General features: G+C 38.8%; 1 protein-coding gene across 6 annotated transcripts in view; it reads right to left on the reverse strand.

Moving 5' to 3' along the window:
* KIAA0232 (KIAA0232 ortholog) overlaps positions 1-20,416 on the reverse strand; it is a 49,889-nt gene that overhangs the window by 10,949 nt on the left and 18,524 nt on the right. For 3 of the 6 annotated variants that reach the window (XM_062638810.1, XM_062638809.1, XM_062638812.1), the window contains 3 exons: positions 9,530-9,596; positions 8,018-8,099; positions 3,918-7,215 (listed from right to left, as the gene is read on the reverse strand). In XM_062638810.1, the coding sequence (XP_062494794.1) occupies positions 3,918-7,215; positions 8,018-8,099; positions 9,530-9,596 (3,447 nt within the window). Of the gene's footprint in view, positions 1-3,917; positions 7,216-8,017; positions 8,100-9,529; positions 9,597-11,681; positions 11,782-20,416 lie in introns of those variants that run through there. The other 3 variants (XM_062638813.1, XM_062638814.1, XM_062638815.1) reach the window with 3 other exon arrangements.

Below are 20,416 nucleotides of genomic sequence, written 5' to 3' on the forward strand. Positions count from 1 at the left end.
TGTAAGATACTTTCACTCTTCAAAATCTCAGCAAACTGTCTTACTAGTGAGAAAGTTAGAGCTCCGAGTCTTTGTAGGTGTTGCCACCATCAGCATTTTATCAAGAACTGTGTGGTTCAAGCCTTTCTCAGTCAGCCCCCAAATTACTCTCTTTTATAATGAAGTATTTTGCTTTCTATGTGGATACTGTACATGCACTTTAATGTTTTTTTCCCCACTTGATTCTCCTGATTTTAAGGCACAAAGCAGACCCCTCTAAATTTTGTCTCCCTCTTGTCACCACCTAGGCTTATGGCAGGTTATCTCCTACACTACTGACCTCAGAGCCAATGTGTGTAGGACACCCCTCCTTCTCCTCCTCTCTCGACAGCCCTTCCTAAAGGGGTTATACACTTAGATTGCATTACTCCAGTCATGCAAAGTACCTCACCAAATCTAGCATGTCAATTCAGCCATGAGATCCATAAACATGGGGTTTGCCAGTAAGACCTCCTCACCCACAAATGCACTGTCCTAGGCACATTCAGACCTCGAAACTTTGGTACCAATCCCAACAAAACCCACCAGTCCCTTTATGTCAAGGACTCAAGAGAAAAAGCATTTTTAGGGCACAGCTACTAGATCAGAGACTGTATAAAATTTATTGATAAGGGATTCAGCATTGTTATATTCAGAGACCATTAACAGCAGCAGATTGTGTACTTACCCACAACTCCACAGATAGACAGTAAGAGCATTTACTTTACGTCAGAGGATATTTTTTATGGTTATAGGGTTTCTTTTGGTGGTGGTGGGGGGGGGTTGGCATCTTGGTTTCTGGTGTTGGTTTTGGTAGGCTTTTGTTTTGTTTGGATTTCTTGTTGTGTTTGTTTTGTTGTGCTTTATTTTCTTTAACCTTAACACTACATTTATAATTATTCACTTTTGAAGAACTTCTGCAGGAGCTATCAGCAAATTCCTGCTGCAAAATCTGCTGTAATTCTGAAAGAGGTGCTCTAATATAGAAGGTAAGGGGGTGAAAACTGAACCAGATTCTTTTACAGTCTTATAAACAGGTGATATTCAAAGACATGTGTTTGCACAGCACATATATACTTCAAGTTTTCATGTGATGCAAACCAGAATGTGTTACTGTTACACTGTGGTCTACAGGAGTATTTCCACAGCCATTATTTCTGCAAAAATATTGGCGGTACCTCAGAAACTCAAACTTTATGTTAGTTAAACACTAACTGCAATTTCTGTCATGAGTCAAAAAGAAGCACAGAAGTTTAATTAAACACAAACCTTTGCAAAGCTTGATCTACACTAATGAGGCAATTCCACTGCCTCTGCTCAAGTTCAGACTCTCCTTCCCATGCATGTACATGTGAGGAGTCCAGGAAGAATGTTTCTCCTAAACTGTTCCAATTCTAGGTATTTTATATTGATTTTGTTTAATGCTTATGAAAATAAATACTATCATTCTTCAAGAGAAATGAGTTTGCACATGTTAAGACATGCTTGCATGATATTTGCACCTCCTCCTGCACATCACAGACATCATCTTTACTGATTAAAGTTTGGTTCATTACCAACATAGTAAAATTGTTTCAACACTTAAAAAAATCCTCCCTTTTTTACAGAGACTTCACTACAAGAATAAATTTAGATGAATATTCTCAAGCCAAAAAGCCAATCATCTTCAGATGAACACTAATGGCTCTTAGAAAAGCCCATCCTCTGAGGGCATGCTAGATGTAGGAGGGCTAGCCCTGTACTGCATTTGATCAACACCACATATCCTGGGGTGTAAAGCCTCACTGTCTGAATCAGAGCACAGAATTGACTTAGGTTTAAAACTAGGGCTGAAAGATGCGATTCCTTCTGGCTCAAACGAACACTCTACATGAAGAACTTGTGAAAATGGATTGTTCAGGTCAAAGGAAAAGAATGAGTAAGAATGTCTGAGTTTAAGTTGTAATCAAGTCCCCTAGGAAGAGTTTAATTGCAAACTGAAGTCCAGACTGCTGAGATGGTTGCTGGCCCTTTGTACTTCTCAGTGGCTCACAATTTTGAAGCTATGAAAATGCCTACAAAATCATACGACCTGAGCATGGGAAGCAGTTAGTTTTGTTCTTGCACTAAAGAACTTAAAGAAAATAAAATGGCAGAGCTTTCTTAGAACTATTCAGTACAAAAAGGGTTTTTCCAAGCCTCCAGCATCAACTGTGGAACCACTGTTAAATTTATCTTACACCAGACATTTACTGCTTTCTTGAACACGTAAGTGGTTGAAGCAAAGATGAGAATAAACATCCTCACAGAGTGCTATGCATCCAGAAAGGAGATCTGTAAAGGGCTGGAAGGAACTTTAGACCCTCGGTGTCACAAGTAACTGTTCATCCATTATATCCTACTGTATAATGAAGTTAGAATCCACCTACTCCTGGTAAAAGGTAATTCCAGAATCCTTAGTTTATTAGTTTTTTTTGATGACTTTCTGCAAGGCCTGGCACAAACACAGAAACTTCCTGGACTCCAGAAATGATTCCTGGAGCCACTTAAGCTCTGTTACTTGAATTTGGTTACAGCAGGAACCAAGATGTCTAGAAAGGGTCTGGAAAAGCCACAGACTTGATTCTTTCATGCAAGCAGCAGACATCAACCTACTGACACGGGGAAAAGAAGTTAGAACAGCAATTAATTTAAAGGAGGATGAGAGAAGAAACAAGGAAGAAAGAAAATAAGGAGCTCTGATTTTGTTCAACAAAAAGGTTAGCTCTGGTTTTCGCAAGAGAAAGGTTAGCTTCCAATACATGAATTAGTGTAAGAGTACACAAAAGCACACCGCAATCTGGGTGCAACTCTTCAGCTGAAATTGAAAGTAATTCCCTCCTACTGTAGATACTGCAACTGCTGACTATGTGGAAGAGGAGGCTGAAAAGAAAATCTAAGATGCAACTTATAACTATCCAGACAGTATCTCTGGGCTGTCCACACAACTGAATTAGTTTGCTGCTCAAGTATTTCTTCCCAAGAGCAGAAGAAGCTCACAGCAAGAAGAGCGTGGACATTTTTGGCTGGAAAAGAGTTTTGCTCTTGATCATTACTTAACCTATAGCTGCAATTACCTGAAAGAAAACTCTCGAGTTTCACCTGTAGTTATCGTTAGGCCTCCTTGCAGTCTTGTGGTAGCGATGGATATTGTGCATCCATGTTTTATTTCTTTTTGTGTCTATGCTCACAACAACATCTTAGTTTCCAGACAGCTGAGCCTTTCTACAAACCTTTCTTTGCTGAAGTGTACATCCGATAATTCAACTCCAAATTCTACTTGGAAGTAACTGCATTGAAAAGACTGACTTCAGATCTTGCTCTTGAAAATTTTAAAGTAGGTTTGAATCAAAATCAGCAATATCTCATTAATCAAACTGTATGCACATTTTAACATATTATATGTAAATCAGATAAGACAAAAACCTAAGTTGAACAGATTTTAAAGTCACATGAGTGTACACATGCATATATTTCTAAAGGTATGCAAGATGACAGCGTCATGCCTGAAGATGGTTCATTTTTCACAGAATCACAGAACGACTGAGGTTCGAAGGGAACTCTGGAGGTCACCATGTCCAACTCCCCCTGCTCAGGCAGGGCCATCCAGAGCAGGTTGCCCAGGACCGTGTCCAGATGTCTTTTGAATATCTCCAAGGATGGAGATTGCATAACCTTCCTGGGCAACCTGTGCCAGCGCTCGGTCACCCTCACAGTGAAAAAGTGTTTCCTTATGTTCCGATGGAACCTCCAGTGTTTCTACAGCACTGTATTTTCTAGAGAGCTATACAATTACACACATTCTAATTGAACTGTCACATGGCAAATTGATGGTTATCAGCTGCCAGCTGCAAATTCCGTAATGTTATATATCCACATACCTCTTCAAGCTCTCCTGAAGAAACAGGATTATCCTCGTACGTGGGGAAGTGGCACCCTGCTTTACAACTGCAAAACCTGCTAGTCTCCTCACGCGGCTCCACTATTCTGCAGTTTACTTTAGAGCTCTCCATCACCCTCCCATCTAGAGATTCTTTCATACTGCATTCTAAACAGGGATCTTGGTTCCCTACTGGCAACATCCCAGCCGACTCTTCTTGGGAATCCAATGATGTTTGCGCACTCTTCTCCATTCCAGACTTTTTTAATCTGGGAAGGAATTTTCCAGATTCAAGCTCTGATTTTCCATAATAATGACCTTCTTTTTCTGCATCTTCTTCCAGAGGTTTGAGATCTGCTTGTGGATCCTCAAATACATCTACTTGAGAAGGGACAGCAATACCTCCCTCATCTTTCTCTGATTCAAATTCTGACTCACTCCCACCACCTGGAGAAAGTTCAGATGCAGAAATCGGGCGAAAGTGAGTCCTTGGAGAAATCCTTATAGCCCTGTACTGCGTTCGATCAACACCACATATCCTGGGGTGTAAAGCCTCACTGTCTGAATCAGAGCACAGAATTGACTTAGGTTTAAAACTAGGGCTGAAAGATGCGATTCCTTCTGGCTCAAACGAACACTCTACATGAAGAACTTGTGAAAATGGATTGTTCAGGTCAAAGGAAGAGAATGAGTACTCAAGCCCTGGTTCTTCAACTTGAAAGTTACCACAAGCTCCCAGTAAGTCTTCATGGAAGATAAAAGAAAACCCCTTATTTAATCCGTTATCTCCACTCTTTGATTGCTCATTCTGTTCAAATGACACATACGGCCTCCATAACTGCCTGTGACCAGGGGCAAAGCTATTACCTGGAGTCATAAACACATCTGTACCAGCTATTGTCACTACATCAGAAGCTGCACATTGTAACAAGCTCCCTTTTGAGTGACTAGGTGGCACCACGGCCCATTCTCCATCACTGTTAAATGTTTTGAGCTCCCCATACACACCACCAAGTATAAATGAGTTTTCTTTATCCTGGTTAACATCCCAAGGTTTTGATGGTGTAGTATAGTCACCACCATCTACTTTTGATAAATCGTTTGAGACAAAGGCTCTCTTCTCTAAATTCTCCTTTTGACCTTCCCAAAGGTGATACTCTGATCTCTGCACTGCCTTACTGGGCTCCTGGAGGGTTTCAACTTTTGCTTCTGTATCCAAACAGCAGCAATAATTATTTACATCAGTTGAAAACAATTCATCTTCTATTCCTTCTATTTCTACCATCGCCGCCGAACTCCTGTCTGTCATATTTGTCCAAATATCTTTAATAACCCCTGAGCTGTAGCCATCTCCATGCGGACTGCTTTCACTACACCCTTGTGTAGCTTCATAGTCTTTACTTTCTGCTTTTTGTTCTAGCTGAATACCACAGACAGATTCTAGCTTCGATTTTTTCTTGAAAATCAAAGTGGGCATTTCTCCTAAAGTTCTAGCTTGTTGCTGGCAAGTTTCTTCTGGCAAAAAATCTAGGATTTCTTCATCTACATAACTCGAAGACACTCTAGGAACTACATAATTCATCTCTTCTGTATTAAATTGCGTGGATTCTTCATATGGAATATTTAAAGTCTCATTGTCTGAACGTGTTTCTTCCGAGTGTGACCATGGACTACAGGTTCTCGTTGAAAGATTGGAACAGTGTTCATTTTCATCAAAGGCACTATTTTTGGTCCATATTAGCAATCTAGACTGTGTTTTCCCAAGAATATTAGCAGTGCTACTAGAATCTGCATTTTCATTTCCCAAGTTGAGTGTTTCAAAAGAAAATGGTAAAACAGAGTTACTGCATTGCACTTCAAACACTGAAAAACAAGAGTTTATACCAGACCCTTCATTAATATCTGAAAAGAGCTCTTGATTGCCAGCAAGCATGTGTGAATTAAGCATTGTGCTGTCTAAGATGGGGGAGAATCTGATGGGAGAATCTCCTCCAAAACTTTCCCCATCCGCATCACCAGAACTAGAAGATGAACAGCACTCCCAAAATTGAGCTAAATTACTAAGGTCTTGCAAGAACCACCCTTCAGCACCAACAGAGCTGGTCGAATCTGTCCATATTGCACTTTCCCCTTGCAACTCCATTCCATCTAACACTATGCAACATTCTGCCTCAAAATCAGTTTTTTCTTTACTCTTTTGTCGAATCATATTTAAAATCCGACTCTCCCCTTGCATCGTATCTGAGGCACCAGGATCCAACATGGATTGATCAATATCCACTTCATAGAAGTGTGTTAGTTCTGACAGATGAACATCATCTAAATATTTATCGTCCTCTGGTTGAGAACATATTGAGGTCCCAGCGAGGTCAATATCCTCATTTAGAACTGCAGGCATTTCTACAAAGTGACCATCGATGAAAGTACCTGCTGCGAGGTATGTTTTATGAATATTATTGTTGCTAATACAAAGACCATGCACTGATTCAGACAACTCTTCTACAGCCTCCGATGGCACGCCACATAGATCTTCTCTGTTGCGGTACGTAGTCTCCAGCTTGCTTTTTCTGCTAAGAGGAACAAAGTACTCCGTAATCGGCTCAGTATACCACAAGGGTTCTTCTTTATATTCCTTTTCGTTTCTGCTGTCTAAATACAAATCTTTCCCATCGCTACCGCCAGCTTCTTTTCTTCCTAGTTCTTTTAATGGCCTTTTACCTCTTTTGCACAGTTGTTTAATGGACCCGCTGCTACTGCTGCTGCTGCTTCCGCTGTGGACTTTTCTTTCAGCCTTTTCACTAGATTTCACTGAAAGCCTGCTTTGCCCATTACGCCCTTTTTTACTTCGAACCTCTCTTGTTTTGTGTCTTACTTTAATACATTTCATTGATGCCTTGTATTCACCTTGATTACCACTAGAACTTGAGCCAGCCTCGCTGGATTCAGATGACCAGGAGCGCGGACGCATCTTTCCCTCAGACTTATGTCGCACTTGCTTCTTGTACAAAACAGGTTTCTCTTCAACTGTGTTGTTAGTAAACTTGTTTTCTTTCTCGTTTTTACTTTTCTTCTGCTGGGCTCTCTCCTGTACAGTGGCTGATACTTTATTACTTCTGTCTTTAGTTACTTCACTTTCACTATTGCAGTCCTTTGGAGAAGATGTATCCGTGCTAGTTGGTGGAACAGTGGACGAAGATGAGGAGCTAGAGTAAGAGCATACTTTGGATTTATTCCATACAGTCATAATTTCCTGCAGGCAAACTGGCTTTTCAGAAAGAGGAGGAAACGCTTCATAGTACCTGAAAGAGAAATAAAAAGGTGACATTCAGACTGAAGAACTTCAGGCGGGCATGAAGATTAGAAAGTCTTACTAAAACCACATCAAAACACTACTGATTTAATTTGTTCTACATATGTACATGCCACTCATTGCGCTGTTTATTTGAAGGATAACAAAGGGGAGATTAAGATAAGATTTAGGAGTGCTTAATATATGTCTAAAATACACTGCCAAGTAAAACAATCCCAGTTTTAAGAAGTACTAAACTAGACAGAAACTGTGGATGCTTAAAACAGTGAAGGCCTGACTACAAGAAGCAATCATATCTCCCAAGAGAAGTCAATGGCAATACTTCTGGGTACTTCAGTGGACTCAGGTACTTGGAAACTAACAGAGTACTCTGGTTTTAAACAGTTTAAGGGTTATAAAAGAGTTTGTTTCACATTTCTGCAACAGAAGACAAAGACTTCTAAACCTAGGAAACCAATTCTCTCCCTTTGAGTTAAAAATGTTAATTAATGCTGGTTTAAAGGCTTTTGTCTTGTTAACATGGTTTTAAGGAAACTAAAATACAGTATAGTTTGAGTTCTGAATATAGCCAAAGAGTCAGGAATGTTTTAGCCAGAAATTAAGCTATCCCATAGTACCAAATGCTTGTATTTAGCGGTAAGATTTACAAAAGAAGATGGAAGGAAAAAAATGTATTTCTTACTATCCACAAAACTCCAGATTCCCCACTAAGTTAACTTCACTGTGTTAAAATACAGGAGTAAAAGGAGAAAAAAGTATCTCAGAGAACAATAAGAATAAAAAATGCATACATTTCTACTTGATCCTTTGCTGTGGGAGATAAATCAGTCTCAGGAGACAAAGAGCCTTCTAACTTTTTGTGAATCTTCTCCTCTGTTTTGGAAGAAAATTCCAAATGCTTAACAGAAAAATTCAAAACGCCAGTGTATTTAACAGTATTTAACAAAAGCACCAGGATACATTCCTGTAATAGCAGTAAAAGTCCATAAAACACTGTAAATAACATAATTTCTTGTCTGGTTGTTATACATGAAGAAATTACAAGTTACCACCCAAGAATCAAGTTTTCCTCAGCTGTTAAGTCCTGCAATTTTCACTAGACATGACTGGCAAAGCAGCTGTGTGCAACTTCATGGCTAGCAATGCCCCACTAGCAGACTTGTGATTGTATAGTCAGTTACTCCATAGCCAAATCCTTATCTCCTTTCTTGCATCGCTACGTATAAAGGAAGATTTTTTAAGAAATCAACTATTTAACTAAGTATCTTTATGAATGGTTGCACCTAATGTCTCATGTATTTCACTACAAGGAAGGGCTCCTGCAGTAGTTGCTGTGCTCTAGGTAGATGTAAAGGCGTATTTCCTGTGTGAGGGGTCACTCTAAAGACTTCTATTTCTATTAAAATCTGTAACATACCAGAAAAAAAAAATGCTGTGAGATAATGGTCATTTTACTTTTTCCCCTCCAAAATAAATAGTCTGTCTCACCTTGGCTCAGTAAGAAAGTGTCACAGCACAGCACTATGAAATACTAAGATCTGACTAGCAATTACTGTTTAAAAACAGGAAAAGGGAAATGGCTAAACCCCATGCTTTTTATTTATGTTAAATAAATATTTACCATGCTTTAAGCAGGTACATACTTATCCCTTATTTATTGCTATTTATATGACATGCTAAGCATATTAATTTTACTGTGTCAAAGACTGCTGTGATGAACTTTCATTGGAGACACCACAATTTTATAGTATGTTCCCTGCCCTAAGCTTGGCAACACCAAGTCCTCATTATCATTTCCCTAAAGCCCAGAAACTTGAAGCACACTTCTCAGCGACGGCTACTTGGGTGCTTTTCACAGGCATAGCTTGTATGCAGCTGGCGTGAGGTCAGTCTACTCCTTACAAGTATCAATAGCCAAAAGGAACGAACTCAAGACTATTTTGACTTTTTTAGTGGGGAGGGGGAATGAATGTTCATATCCAGCTATTCCTGCTTTTTTAAGTACATAATCCTGTTGTGGTTTAAACTAAAAAAAGCAGGCATAGCTGGACATGAGCAGGTACAGCTTTTCATGAGGAAAACTCCCACTTGTGAATGGCTATTCCTTAGGTAAACACAACATACTAGTACAGAATTGCTTAAACTATTTGAATGGAATTATTCAAATGTATTTTAAAATTGCATGGCCTGTATTAAAAGCTACTGAATAAACAGCCCACTCCCCCACCCTCAAGTCTCAGAATGTTACACAGCTTATGAATACAATATATATGGCCTCAGAAGTTTAAAGGTTTATTCCTCACCTTGCTTACTCTGAAGGTCTTTCAGTCGGGAGCAAAGCTCCTCCACTAACGTTTCAATCCCAGAGCTCTGCACAGCAACAAAACCACAGGGGAAAAGAAAAAGAAAACATAACTTATTAAAAAGAATATTCATTTTACAGAAACACATCAAGACAGTAAACATATCTTAGTGGATGTGGTTTTCTTTTTGCATGCTAACTGTGCATTAAAAACCCACAAAAATTATTCCTAGCTATACATTCATTCTTATAAATACATGAATTAGAGGTCAAAATGATTCCATGAAACAGGTAGTAACATTCACACATTCAAATGACAAGCCGTTGTACCCCCAAGGTTTTGCTGCCTCTGCACCTCAGATTTACTGCACTGTATCACTCTGGATTTAGCCAAGAGTCTCATGATAAAGTTCAATAATCAACTACTTACTAAGATGCATTTTAGAAAGCTAAGCTTGACCCTCCTAGTTGCACAAAAATTCACCTGTGAAAAAGGGTCTGTTAAAAGGTTGTTGAAAGTCAGAAGTGAAGGTGAAAGGAAAACAGTATGAAGACATGTACAGATAACGTGGTAGAGAAGGAGAAGAAACGCTTCCACAGTATCTTTATCCACAACTTGCCCACAGTTTTGCCAGTTTACAATGCCCAGCTTTTTCTCTTTTTAAACATTGTGGTGTTTACTCAGGAGAGCAGAGGGAAAAATAAACACCTTATAAACCCCTATTTTCCTCCCTTATTCCTCCACATAAACCTTCCATACATTCAAGATTCCTTTTAAAACCCATTTCACTGTTATTCTCACATGCTTCTGATTTCATTATTTGCCTAGACTTGCAAGCAGTAATAGATAAACCATCAGCACTGGAACAGCATATACTGAAAAATAAACACACACACAAAATGGTACAAGATAATACCAGCTGTCTCAAAGGAGAACCCCCCCATGCTATTCTAATGAAACAGAAGTTGAACTCCGGTCAGCAAAATACTTATTACAAACATATAGTCTGAAACGACCATTCTTGCTGGAAAGAAAACCAGATGAGGTGTGTACTGCGTAGATGTTTGTGTTCTTATTACTTCAATGCTCATGGATCATGCTTGGAGATCAAACTTTGCGCTTTCTGTAACTGCTAACAGAAGGCTGGAATCACAGCTAAACACAACAACCTGTAACAAGCGGGGAGGATGAGAAGTCTCCTGCACATAACCATACAGCTGAGAATGGTAATGAGGAAGAACTGTGCAGCTTCTTGTATGCTATGCGCAGCTTCCTCAATAACAACTCCAGCAGCTTGTCCCCATCATACTTGGAGATTTTGAGACTTAGACAAACCTCCTACAAAATTATCTCACCTTCTGAATTTGACATGATTTTGCATGCATATAGTCATGGAATATGCATTCTCTCCAACGATAACGCAGATCAAATATCAAGTAACAGAAACACATGAAAAAGAGTTTGATTTGCTGTGTCACCATGGTAGTATAAAGCTTTCATTTTCCTAAGAACTAAGAGTTTCTTCTCTTTCCTGATGGCTGGCTACAAATTGCTGAGAAATATGAGTGTATGTTGATAAAGCACAAGAAAACATTATGGAAAAGGGAAAACTAATTTATACAGTGAAACTGGTTTATTTAATCCTCTGTCAGAAACACACACTTGAAAAATCATATACTGAAGCAATGACTTATAGGCTAACTTCTAAATTTCAATTAGTTGCAGCCAAGTGAGAAAGCAATTTTCTGTTCCTAACTGCATTGCTACACTGAAGTGCTAAATATAAACCTTTATGCCACATACTTAAGTGAGGATGACTTAGCAATATTAAACTTTAGAAGGCATCTTCTGTATCAGTAAATTTACCGACATAACATAAATTGTTTAGAAAGAACCAAGCAGCACAGTAATATGGACAAACCTATGCAGTTCTAATAATGCCACTTCATGCCTATAGCACTCCTGACTCCCCCCTCATCCCCCTGAAAGGGCAACAGAGGAGGAGCTGGCCTTGGCTTGGCTCAGCTCTCCCAGCTCTTTAATCAGACACCTGTAGCAAATACTCAAAATCTAAGGAATAAAGATTCACCTCCTTAAATTAACTATAACACCACGTCAAAAATATCCCCCAAACCAGCAACAATTAGCTCACCATTACACCGAAGAAGTGAAAACTTATAGAATCAAGAGCTTCATTTCCTCCTGTACCATGAAACTAATACTGGAGTCAGCTGACGCGCTGCCTGCTGTCCTGCATAGCGCCCTGGTGGAGCTAGTGCTAGCTTTAAAAAGGGGGGGGGAAGCCACTGTGCAGAATGCCAAGCCTCTAGAGACCACTTGCTCAACCTCTTGCTGCAGTATATAAAACCAAGCTGCAGACTTAACATAACGAATGCCTCGGCGATTATTTCCTATGCGACAGTGCTGTTCGCGGAGTATGAGATTTAGTTACTGCGTTTTTTCATTGTTGAAGTTAAGGCATTGCAGTTGCAGCAATCCCACTGCCAGAAAGAAAGATATTCCAGGCGCTGGCTTGGTTCAGGAGGACACAGTCAGTTAACAGAATTAGGTGATCTGCCTAAAGTGCTTTGCTTATGCTCAAATTTAGAGACAGTCCCCAAAGAGCGCAAATAATGGAGTACCTTAAAAACATTTTTCAACCTGGAAGTCTTAGTGCCTAATTATGATTGCTATTGTTAATTCCAACATGAAAGGCTTAAATCTCATGATTATCTGCAAGATTATTTTAACTGCTGACCCAGATTTCTACTTTTCTCTCAAACTACAAAGAGCAGCACATCGTATTTTAATTCACATTTTTCATCCTATATAACAAAACTTCCCCCATACCAAACACATTTTATTCTGCTCTACTGTTTCCAACATATTTCTATTTCCTTCCCCTGCTTTAGCTTACATCCAGCTCCATCAAAAGTTCTTCTTGGCTTTTTATCAGCTGGCTGAAGCAAGGGAAGGATTACATAAAAGATAGGTGTAATATTACTAGCATAAGAGTGGCCAAGCTAACAGATAAATTAAGCTGCTGAACTCACCCAGCATGAATAAGAACAGTCAATCTGACTGCTGGAGTTACACGACCCTAATACCCAACGTCTTCCTTACTGACTAACACAGCTCTATTCAGAGCCAAATGTACGTAGTTCTGCATAACGAGGAATGAGAGCAATTAAAAACCAGCAAAGCTCACACATACTTTTATATATATATATGTAAAATATTGTTGGTTTTTTTTTGTTTAAAAAAAGCCATACATGCATATATATATATATATATATTACATATATATAAAATACCAAATCTTAAATCAAAGATCTTTTTAACGTGCTCTACTTTGGAAGTAGAGCAGTCACAGATGACAAGTGGTAACTCATTAGCTTAAAGCAACCTGACTGCTTTTGAATGTTCACACCCCTGTGTAGCTGCAGAAAATGTTCCCCGAAGATATTAAATCCAGTTACTTATGAAGTATTCCTCTAAATTTTAAATGATCAGTGTAATAGTGAGCCATGGAAACAAAACAGCATTACGTACACCAAATTCAAATCCACTAAAACTGTTGCCTACGTTAACAGTGGGCACTGGCTTCTTCTTATGTTCTGAGAGATTTTAGTAAGAAGCTGTGAAACATGAGCTCCTCTCAGATTCTTGACAAATCTCTTTAATTCTTGTTGACATTTATCTGTGCTATGTTACTTCTGAGTGTTGCAAACAAGCACTTATGTTGCAGTCACCATCCAGGGGCTAAGAAGTTATTCCTGAATTTGACCCCAGATGTTCACGCACCACTATTACTTGACACAGTTAATGCTATGGAACTGAGGCTACATTGGTCAGCAAAATTATTTTGTTCCGCTGAGCTTTCACCACTTCCCATCAGCCCATAATGATGTCTAGTTATGGGTATCGTACTTCCATCCAGAAAGTGCCATGCAGATGTATACTCTGTTCTGCAGATCTGCACGTACACAAGAGCCAAAAGTTCTGGACAAAAAAAAAAACGGAAAACAAAGTTCTGACAACCCGAACTCAGAATCTGACCTAGCGTACATACACACGGAAACAGAACTGTATCAAATTATACCACTCAAAGGGAAGTTTGTTTTGGGGGGTTTTGTTTTGGGTTTGAGGGTTTCTTTTCTTTGCTTCTGGCCCAACATAAGCTTCCTCCCAAAGCTCTGAACTGTGTAGTTAAGTATGGCTTTTTACTTCAGGCCTGTAAGCTATGAGGAATTATCCGTGTTCCTCTAAGCTTTTTGAAAAGACAAAAGCATTACACTTCATTTTACTTCAACAATTAAAATAATCACTCATTTGCTTTTAGGCTTTTCAGAGCTTTGAGCTTACACTTAAACCAAATTCTTGTTTCACTTTCCCAGATGTACAGACTGTTTAAATTGGAAAGGACCTCTGGAGATCATCTAGTCCAAATCCCTGCTAAAGCAGCATCATCTGGAGCAGCATACAGAAACTCCTTTTGCAGAATATAAATTCAAACAATCTGCTAATTTAGTAGTAAATCAATAAGTAAATCAATATATTTATACTTCCAATTCAGTCTTTTAACAGGTCACAGGACTCTCCTGACAGAGATGGTACCCTGACTGCAGTGTACCAGCACTGTTTTCTTGGCATGCAGCCTGTCACCAAGAGCAGGATAAGGGAGCTGTTCTGTATGAATCAGCTGTTAAGCCACGTGAACTGAATAAGGCATAAAATGTGATTCACTGCAACCACACATCTATTTCTATATTTTGTAGGATGATGAGAGCTAGATAAAAGTCTAAGTTTTAATCTTCTAACATTCTGATACAGTATAATTTATGTGATTACAAGTACCCTCAAAAGAGGTACTTGAGAGCTAGACTAAAAAAAGACTAAAAAAATATCCCTAACCCTCACCAACTACATAAATAAATGAACCAATACATAAATTTACCAAACAGCAGCCTCACTGCAATGTTCAATCCAGGAAGAGTTCAAAGGAATACAACACAGTTCCACTTTGCATTATGGGATTTTCCTCCAGCATAATAAACTAGATGACACTAAGAAACATTGAAGAGTATGCATTTGTATGCATTTTGACCCTTCAATAGTGAGAACACAGTTAAATCTTTATCTTTTCACTGGAATACATAATGATTTACAACAAAGACATTGGACCCGTCAGAAAAACAAATGCTATTTATTGACTTCTTTTGGGGGCTTGTGAACACTTGATCCCAGTAATCTTCAGTAGATCTGTGACCTCAGAATATTGATTTCCAAGCAGACAAACTGACTTGGTATCACAAAAATCCAAGCAACCTTGAGCAAAATGAGAGCAATAGCTCTCCAACAAGGAGAAATGACTTCCTTGTAACTCTCATAGTCTTGTCTTCTGTATTAAAACAGCATTACGAAAGGTAAGTCACATACCTAGGCTCAGGGTCAGATTTCAGAGCTGTAATTCACCACTTCACTCCTCACATTCTAAGAGTTCACATTATTTACTAATTCTAGATAAAAGAGGTCAACTACCAGTTCAAATGGACTTAAAATGAACATGCTATACCTAAATGTGGGTTAATGGAGCAGCTAATTTGACTTGTGTTATTTAAAACTTAATTCTTGTAGCTCCCTCCTATAGCAGGCTACATTAAGGTGAAAGTAACCCCCCCCCCCCCTTCAAGAAAGTATAATTCATCTCTAGAAACTATTCTTCTAGATTATTATTCAGTGGTTATAAGAAAACATGCTGACTTCCAAGCCATTCTCATGGCCATACTTGTGTATCTGAAAGCTTGTGCCGCCTTCTCCCTCTAAGATATACATATGCAAACTTTCTTTCTGCCTCAGACTTACCAGAGAAGCTGCAGGTGAGAGAACTGCCTTGCCCTGTTTTGCTCTCATCACCACTGGGAGTACATGCAAGGTGAAATAACGTTCAGTCATACCGAACACCTACTTTCAGTCTCCAATATAAAATGATCTATACTATGGGAGATGCTTAAATACAAAGAAGTACAAGGTAAGCATTCACTTACTTTTGCTGGCTTGATGCAAATTGAAAAACAAATGCGCAAATAATTGTTAAGCAGCAACTTCTATGTAGACTGAGCTTCTATAAAGAACTTCTCTAGGTTCACTGTATACCTTCTCTGCATCAAGAAAATTTACATAAAAATCGGAGTAATTAAAACTTCTGTCAACTTCCATTAAAATTATTATACTCAGGGTAGCAGCTTCAGTAACCTGACAAAGCAGACATGTGGTACTATGAATATCTATTTAAAAACCAAATTCATAAGGAAAAAGGAACTGATTTATTGCACTCCATTCTGTCATGGTTATCTTAGCAAGGCATCCACTTCAATTTTCTTTTTGGTATCTGAAGTTATAAAGCACAGGCTAATATAATTTGCCAAAATCAGTATCATCTATAGCTTACTCAGTGTATGAATAGAGAAAGAAGGAAAACTTCTGAAGGCAATGGATTTGATAATACAGAGCTAATACAAGTTCTCTTGAACCAATACAGATTAAATTATCACAGAAAAACAGTGAGTGGTTGGAAATAATAAAACCCTATGGTGCCTTTGCACAGAAGCAGCTGAGTGACATCAGTCCTAGCTTGACTGTGCTTTTCAAAACATACATCTTGTCTGAAATTCTTCTTAGCTCCTGGAAAACTTTTAAATCCTTTCCTAAATAATGCTGTGTTTTCTAGAAGTAGTTAGTGTATCCCCTTCCAGAAAGCCAACAGGATACAGCCCAGAAGACAGACAAAATCCACTGGTTTTGTGAAGTGTTCTGGTATCTCCTGGAAAGTATGTGGAACAATCATCCTCAGACACACAGAAATGCCTATGACTGAGCTAGTCAGGACATATGCTTCAAGAAGCATTATGGTTGTTTTGGACCTTAAACTTCTTATTTTTGCTCTGACAAATCTGAGCTTTTCAACAGCAACTTCAGCATTTCATCTTTCTGATTTAAGATGTTGCTTACGCAACTTGCTTCATTCTTGTGCTGTCCTTTATCTTTGCATTAACAATACTCATCCTAGCACTTCGCTACCCTCCTTACAGGGCTTTCTGACTAACATTTTCCACCTTCTTTAAAAAATAAGATAAAAGAACATTGAGCTCTTTCTTTATACATCTCTTGTCCATGTCACTTCTAGTTACATGAATACATTCAAGCTAATTCCCTTACAAACCATTTAAGGTTTACTACCTGATTCCCTGGTACCCTAGTGTAGTTTTCAGAATGTATTGCCTAATTAATACTGGCTTACGTTGGAGAAGTAGAAATAAATCAGTGCTTAAAATGGAATTTAATCTAGCTAATCTGGTATCCTATGTAGGGAGAGATGAGACATATTCCCTGTGCTATAAACTCCACAATCCTTCGTCTAACTGGCACACAGATACCATAATCTTTGGAGCCTACAATAGTTGGCCTGAGCAACCCATCAACAAAAACAATGCTCAGACATGCACTCATAACCAATTGATTAATTTGTCCTGATTAGGAGCTTATTTCTTCAAATAAGGGTTACGTGCAGAACTGTAGTAACTGCAGGGAAATTTGACAGTTCAGCACATACAGTAAGAACAATGACAAATGCTAAGAAACTTCCAACAGGTTCTTATTTTAGACTTATCTCAAATTTGTGTGGAAAGCAGGCACACTGCAGAATAAGACTGCAATTTCAAATTCCTATAAATGCTGTTCACTAGAGCCACACTTGTTCCGCCAAGTGCTCCCATATAACAGATATCACAAGAGTTACAGTGCCCCCTCATAATTCAAAGTAAGCAAAGCCAAAGCTCCCAGTAACAGAATGCCCACACCTGACTACATTTCAAAGAAATTACTGTTAGAAAGCTTAGAGCCACACTTGTTCCGCCAAGTGCTCCCATATAACAGATATCACAAGAGTTACAGTGCCCCCTCATAATTCAAAGTAAGCAAAGCCAAAGCTCCCAGTAACAGAATGCCCACACCTGACTACATTTCAAAGAAATTACTGTTAGAAAGCTTCACCAATTACGCTTCAGTGCTACTCCGAGTAAGTTCTGAGAACAGCGGGATGGAACGCACTGCTTGCTTTTGTCAAAAGTATGAGAGCAGCACACTTCAAAATTCTCATCAGGAACTGTAGTGACAGGACAAGGAGGAATGGGTTTAAACAGGAGAAGTTCAGGTTAGATATAAGGAAGTTCTTTACTGTGCAGGTGGTGAGGCACTGGAATGGGCTGGCCAAACAAGGGGTAAATGCTCCATCCCTGGCAGTGTTCAAGACCAGGTCAGAGAGGCCCTTGGGCGACATAGTCTAGTGTGAGGCATCCCTGCCTATGGCAGGGGTGTTGGAACTAGATGATCTTAAGGTCCTTTCCAACCCAAACCATTCTATGATTCTATGAAAATTAATTATGGGATCTATCAACCAGGACTAGTTCCTATTCTAACAAGTTGCACACTGTTTCATTTGCGGATTTTGAGAACCTGCCTGAGCCCCATGAGGACATGCCTTGAGAAACCAGTGGCATTAGACACCAGGAATGTCTCAGTGTGTGCTGTGGAACAGCTTAGGGGAAGTGGCCACCTTTAGGCAGAGAGGGAAAGCACCGGGGAGATCTGGTTTCATCAGTGCAAGAAAGTAAGACATATAAAGTAGCCTCCTTTGCTCACTCTTAAAATGTCCTCATCCAGTTCAGTGGAATAGATACGCCAACTGCTCTAACTGAAACTCTGGCACCATCTTGGGGTGGAACTTCACATGTAGTGCTACAAGTGTTCAGTGTGTGGAGTATTACACAGGAACTGCATTAACAGCTGAAAATCTGCTTACTCTATTGAGCAATGCAATTTTTAGCAGAAAACTAGTCAGTTAAAAGGTAATTAAGCTTGGATTTATGACCAATGTACAGGCAACAGGAATAATTTCGTTATTACTAGGAAATATACCTACTGAAAGGTCTTGCATGTACCAGTCTCAACAATTAACCTCTAATTCCAATCTTGCTCTAATTCCACTTTGCAAAAATACACACAGGTGAATTTCTAAACTCTTACTTTTCTATTTTGTGTCTCAAAGATACTTATTTCTGTCTTGTTATGAATAAGTTTCATCATTCAAATCCAAAATAACTTACAGGCTTTCAGAATTAAGAGGCTTAAAGATAAAAGGCATCTCAGAAGCTATACAGGAACAAATGGACCTTAACAGTTTTAAGTGTACCAAATAGGAATTAACACAACAGCAACAAAACTAACAACAAAAGAAGTCACTTAATGCTGACAGAAACAGCTGGTTGTACTTAAAATTTAAGGCAGTAATTTCACGATAAAATGTCTTATTTTCTTCAAAGGACTTTCACACAAATACTGCCCAGTCCTGAACATTTATTATTTTCTTTAATCCAACATTTCATTAGAATGGATACCCCTGCTTTTCCACTTCATTGTAAACCAACAGTTTAACGTTTCTCCTACAGTTCAGCAGGATAAGACTTAAGAGACAATCTCTACTCAAGGTCGATATTAACAAGCTGTTTAAAATCTGAACAATTCTTCAGCACATCTCTGAGCTGCTATTTATACTCCATTCAAGAGTTTGGGAAAAAAATAAACCTTAGAACGGCAGTAAGAATAGCAATTGATTGCTACATTAAAGTACTTGTCTTAAAAAGTTCTCACCATCATTCTGTCTTCATTTTCTGGCAAGTTGCAATGTACTTATATTTTCTCTGCTTCTGACTGCATCAAGAGCATCTGCAGCCAAGGATTCATACGAATTTAGACAATTTGAGACTCCTAAATGCTTAACACACAAAAAATACTGTTCTTGGAACATACATATATTAACAATTTGCATTCTTACATATACCGTAATATACGGCTCACAAAAGCAGTTAGCTCACAACATGCTTTGCCACTGCAAGACACAGTGATGCAGAGTGGTCAAAAGACTGCAGCTTCTCTGACACCTTCCCCTAGACCAGGTTCCTCAAAGCCCCATCCAACCTGGCCTTGAACACTGCCAGGGATGGGGCATCAGACTCTTAACTTAAGAAATGTTTTAGAAACAAACATCAAACTATGGCCTTTCTGAAGTCAAATATTTGTTTTCTGCACCATTAAATTATAACCAGAATCTTGGATTTCTGTCTCAGACTAGTGTTTAACAGCATTACTCTTTTTAATGACATGAAAAACTGAATTCAAATAAAACTAAGCTACCAAATGAAGTACTCCCTAAGAATGAATACGATGTAAATGAAAATCCACAGGAGACAAGATTTCAAAATACTTATTTCAACCATTAAATGACTGACAAAACAGTGTTTACTGTTACCAAGTCAATTTTCATCTAATCTATTTTATTACTTCTTCTCCCCATTAAGCATCTTTTTGAAGTGATCACCCTATTTCAGCGCCTTGGGTTACCGGTAGGGGGTGGAGGCTGACTGTCTGCAATTTCTCAACATATTACTGGCTTAGATAATTAAATATGAACACCAAAATTACGGTACCTGGATCTCTGTCATTTCCTAGAAGGGTTAGAAAGGTTATTATTAATCTTCAATACCTTTTCATCCTCTTTTTTTCCCCCTAAAATAGATCAGGTTGCAGGATCCTAAAGTCTTAATTTAATCAGCTCCCTGGGGTTTTTTGTCTGTTGGTTTGTGTGTACACCCATGTGCGTATATACACTCTCTCTACAGACACACAGAGGGTAAACATTCCAACCATTTCACTTAAATACAATTCTACTTAAATATACTTAAGTTTAAACACACTAAGACCTCTTTTGATTGCTCCCAGTAATGGAGCTACCTCAACCTTGCTCTGCTCCAATGCTAAGGTTGAAAGAGG

The sequence above is a fragment of the Pezoporus occidentalis genome, unplaced genomic scaffold (genome assembly GCF_034315485.1).
Source record: "Pezoporus occidentalis ecotype Australia unplaced genomic scaffold, CSIRO_AGI_Poc_V1 ctg58, whole genome shotgun sequence".
NCBI classification, from domain to species: Eukaryota; Metazoa; Chordata; class Aves; order Psittaciformes; family Psittacidae; genus Pezoporus; species Pezoporus occidentalis.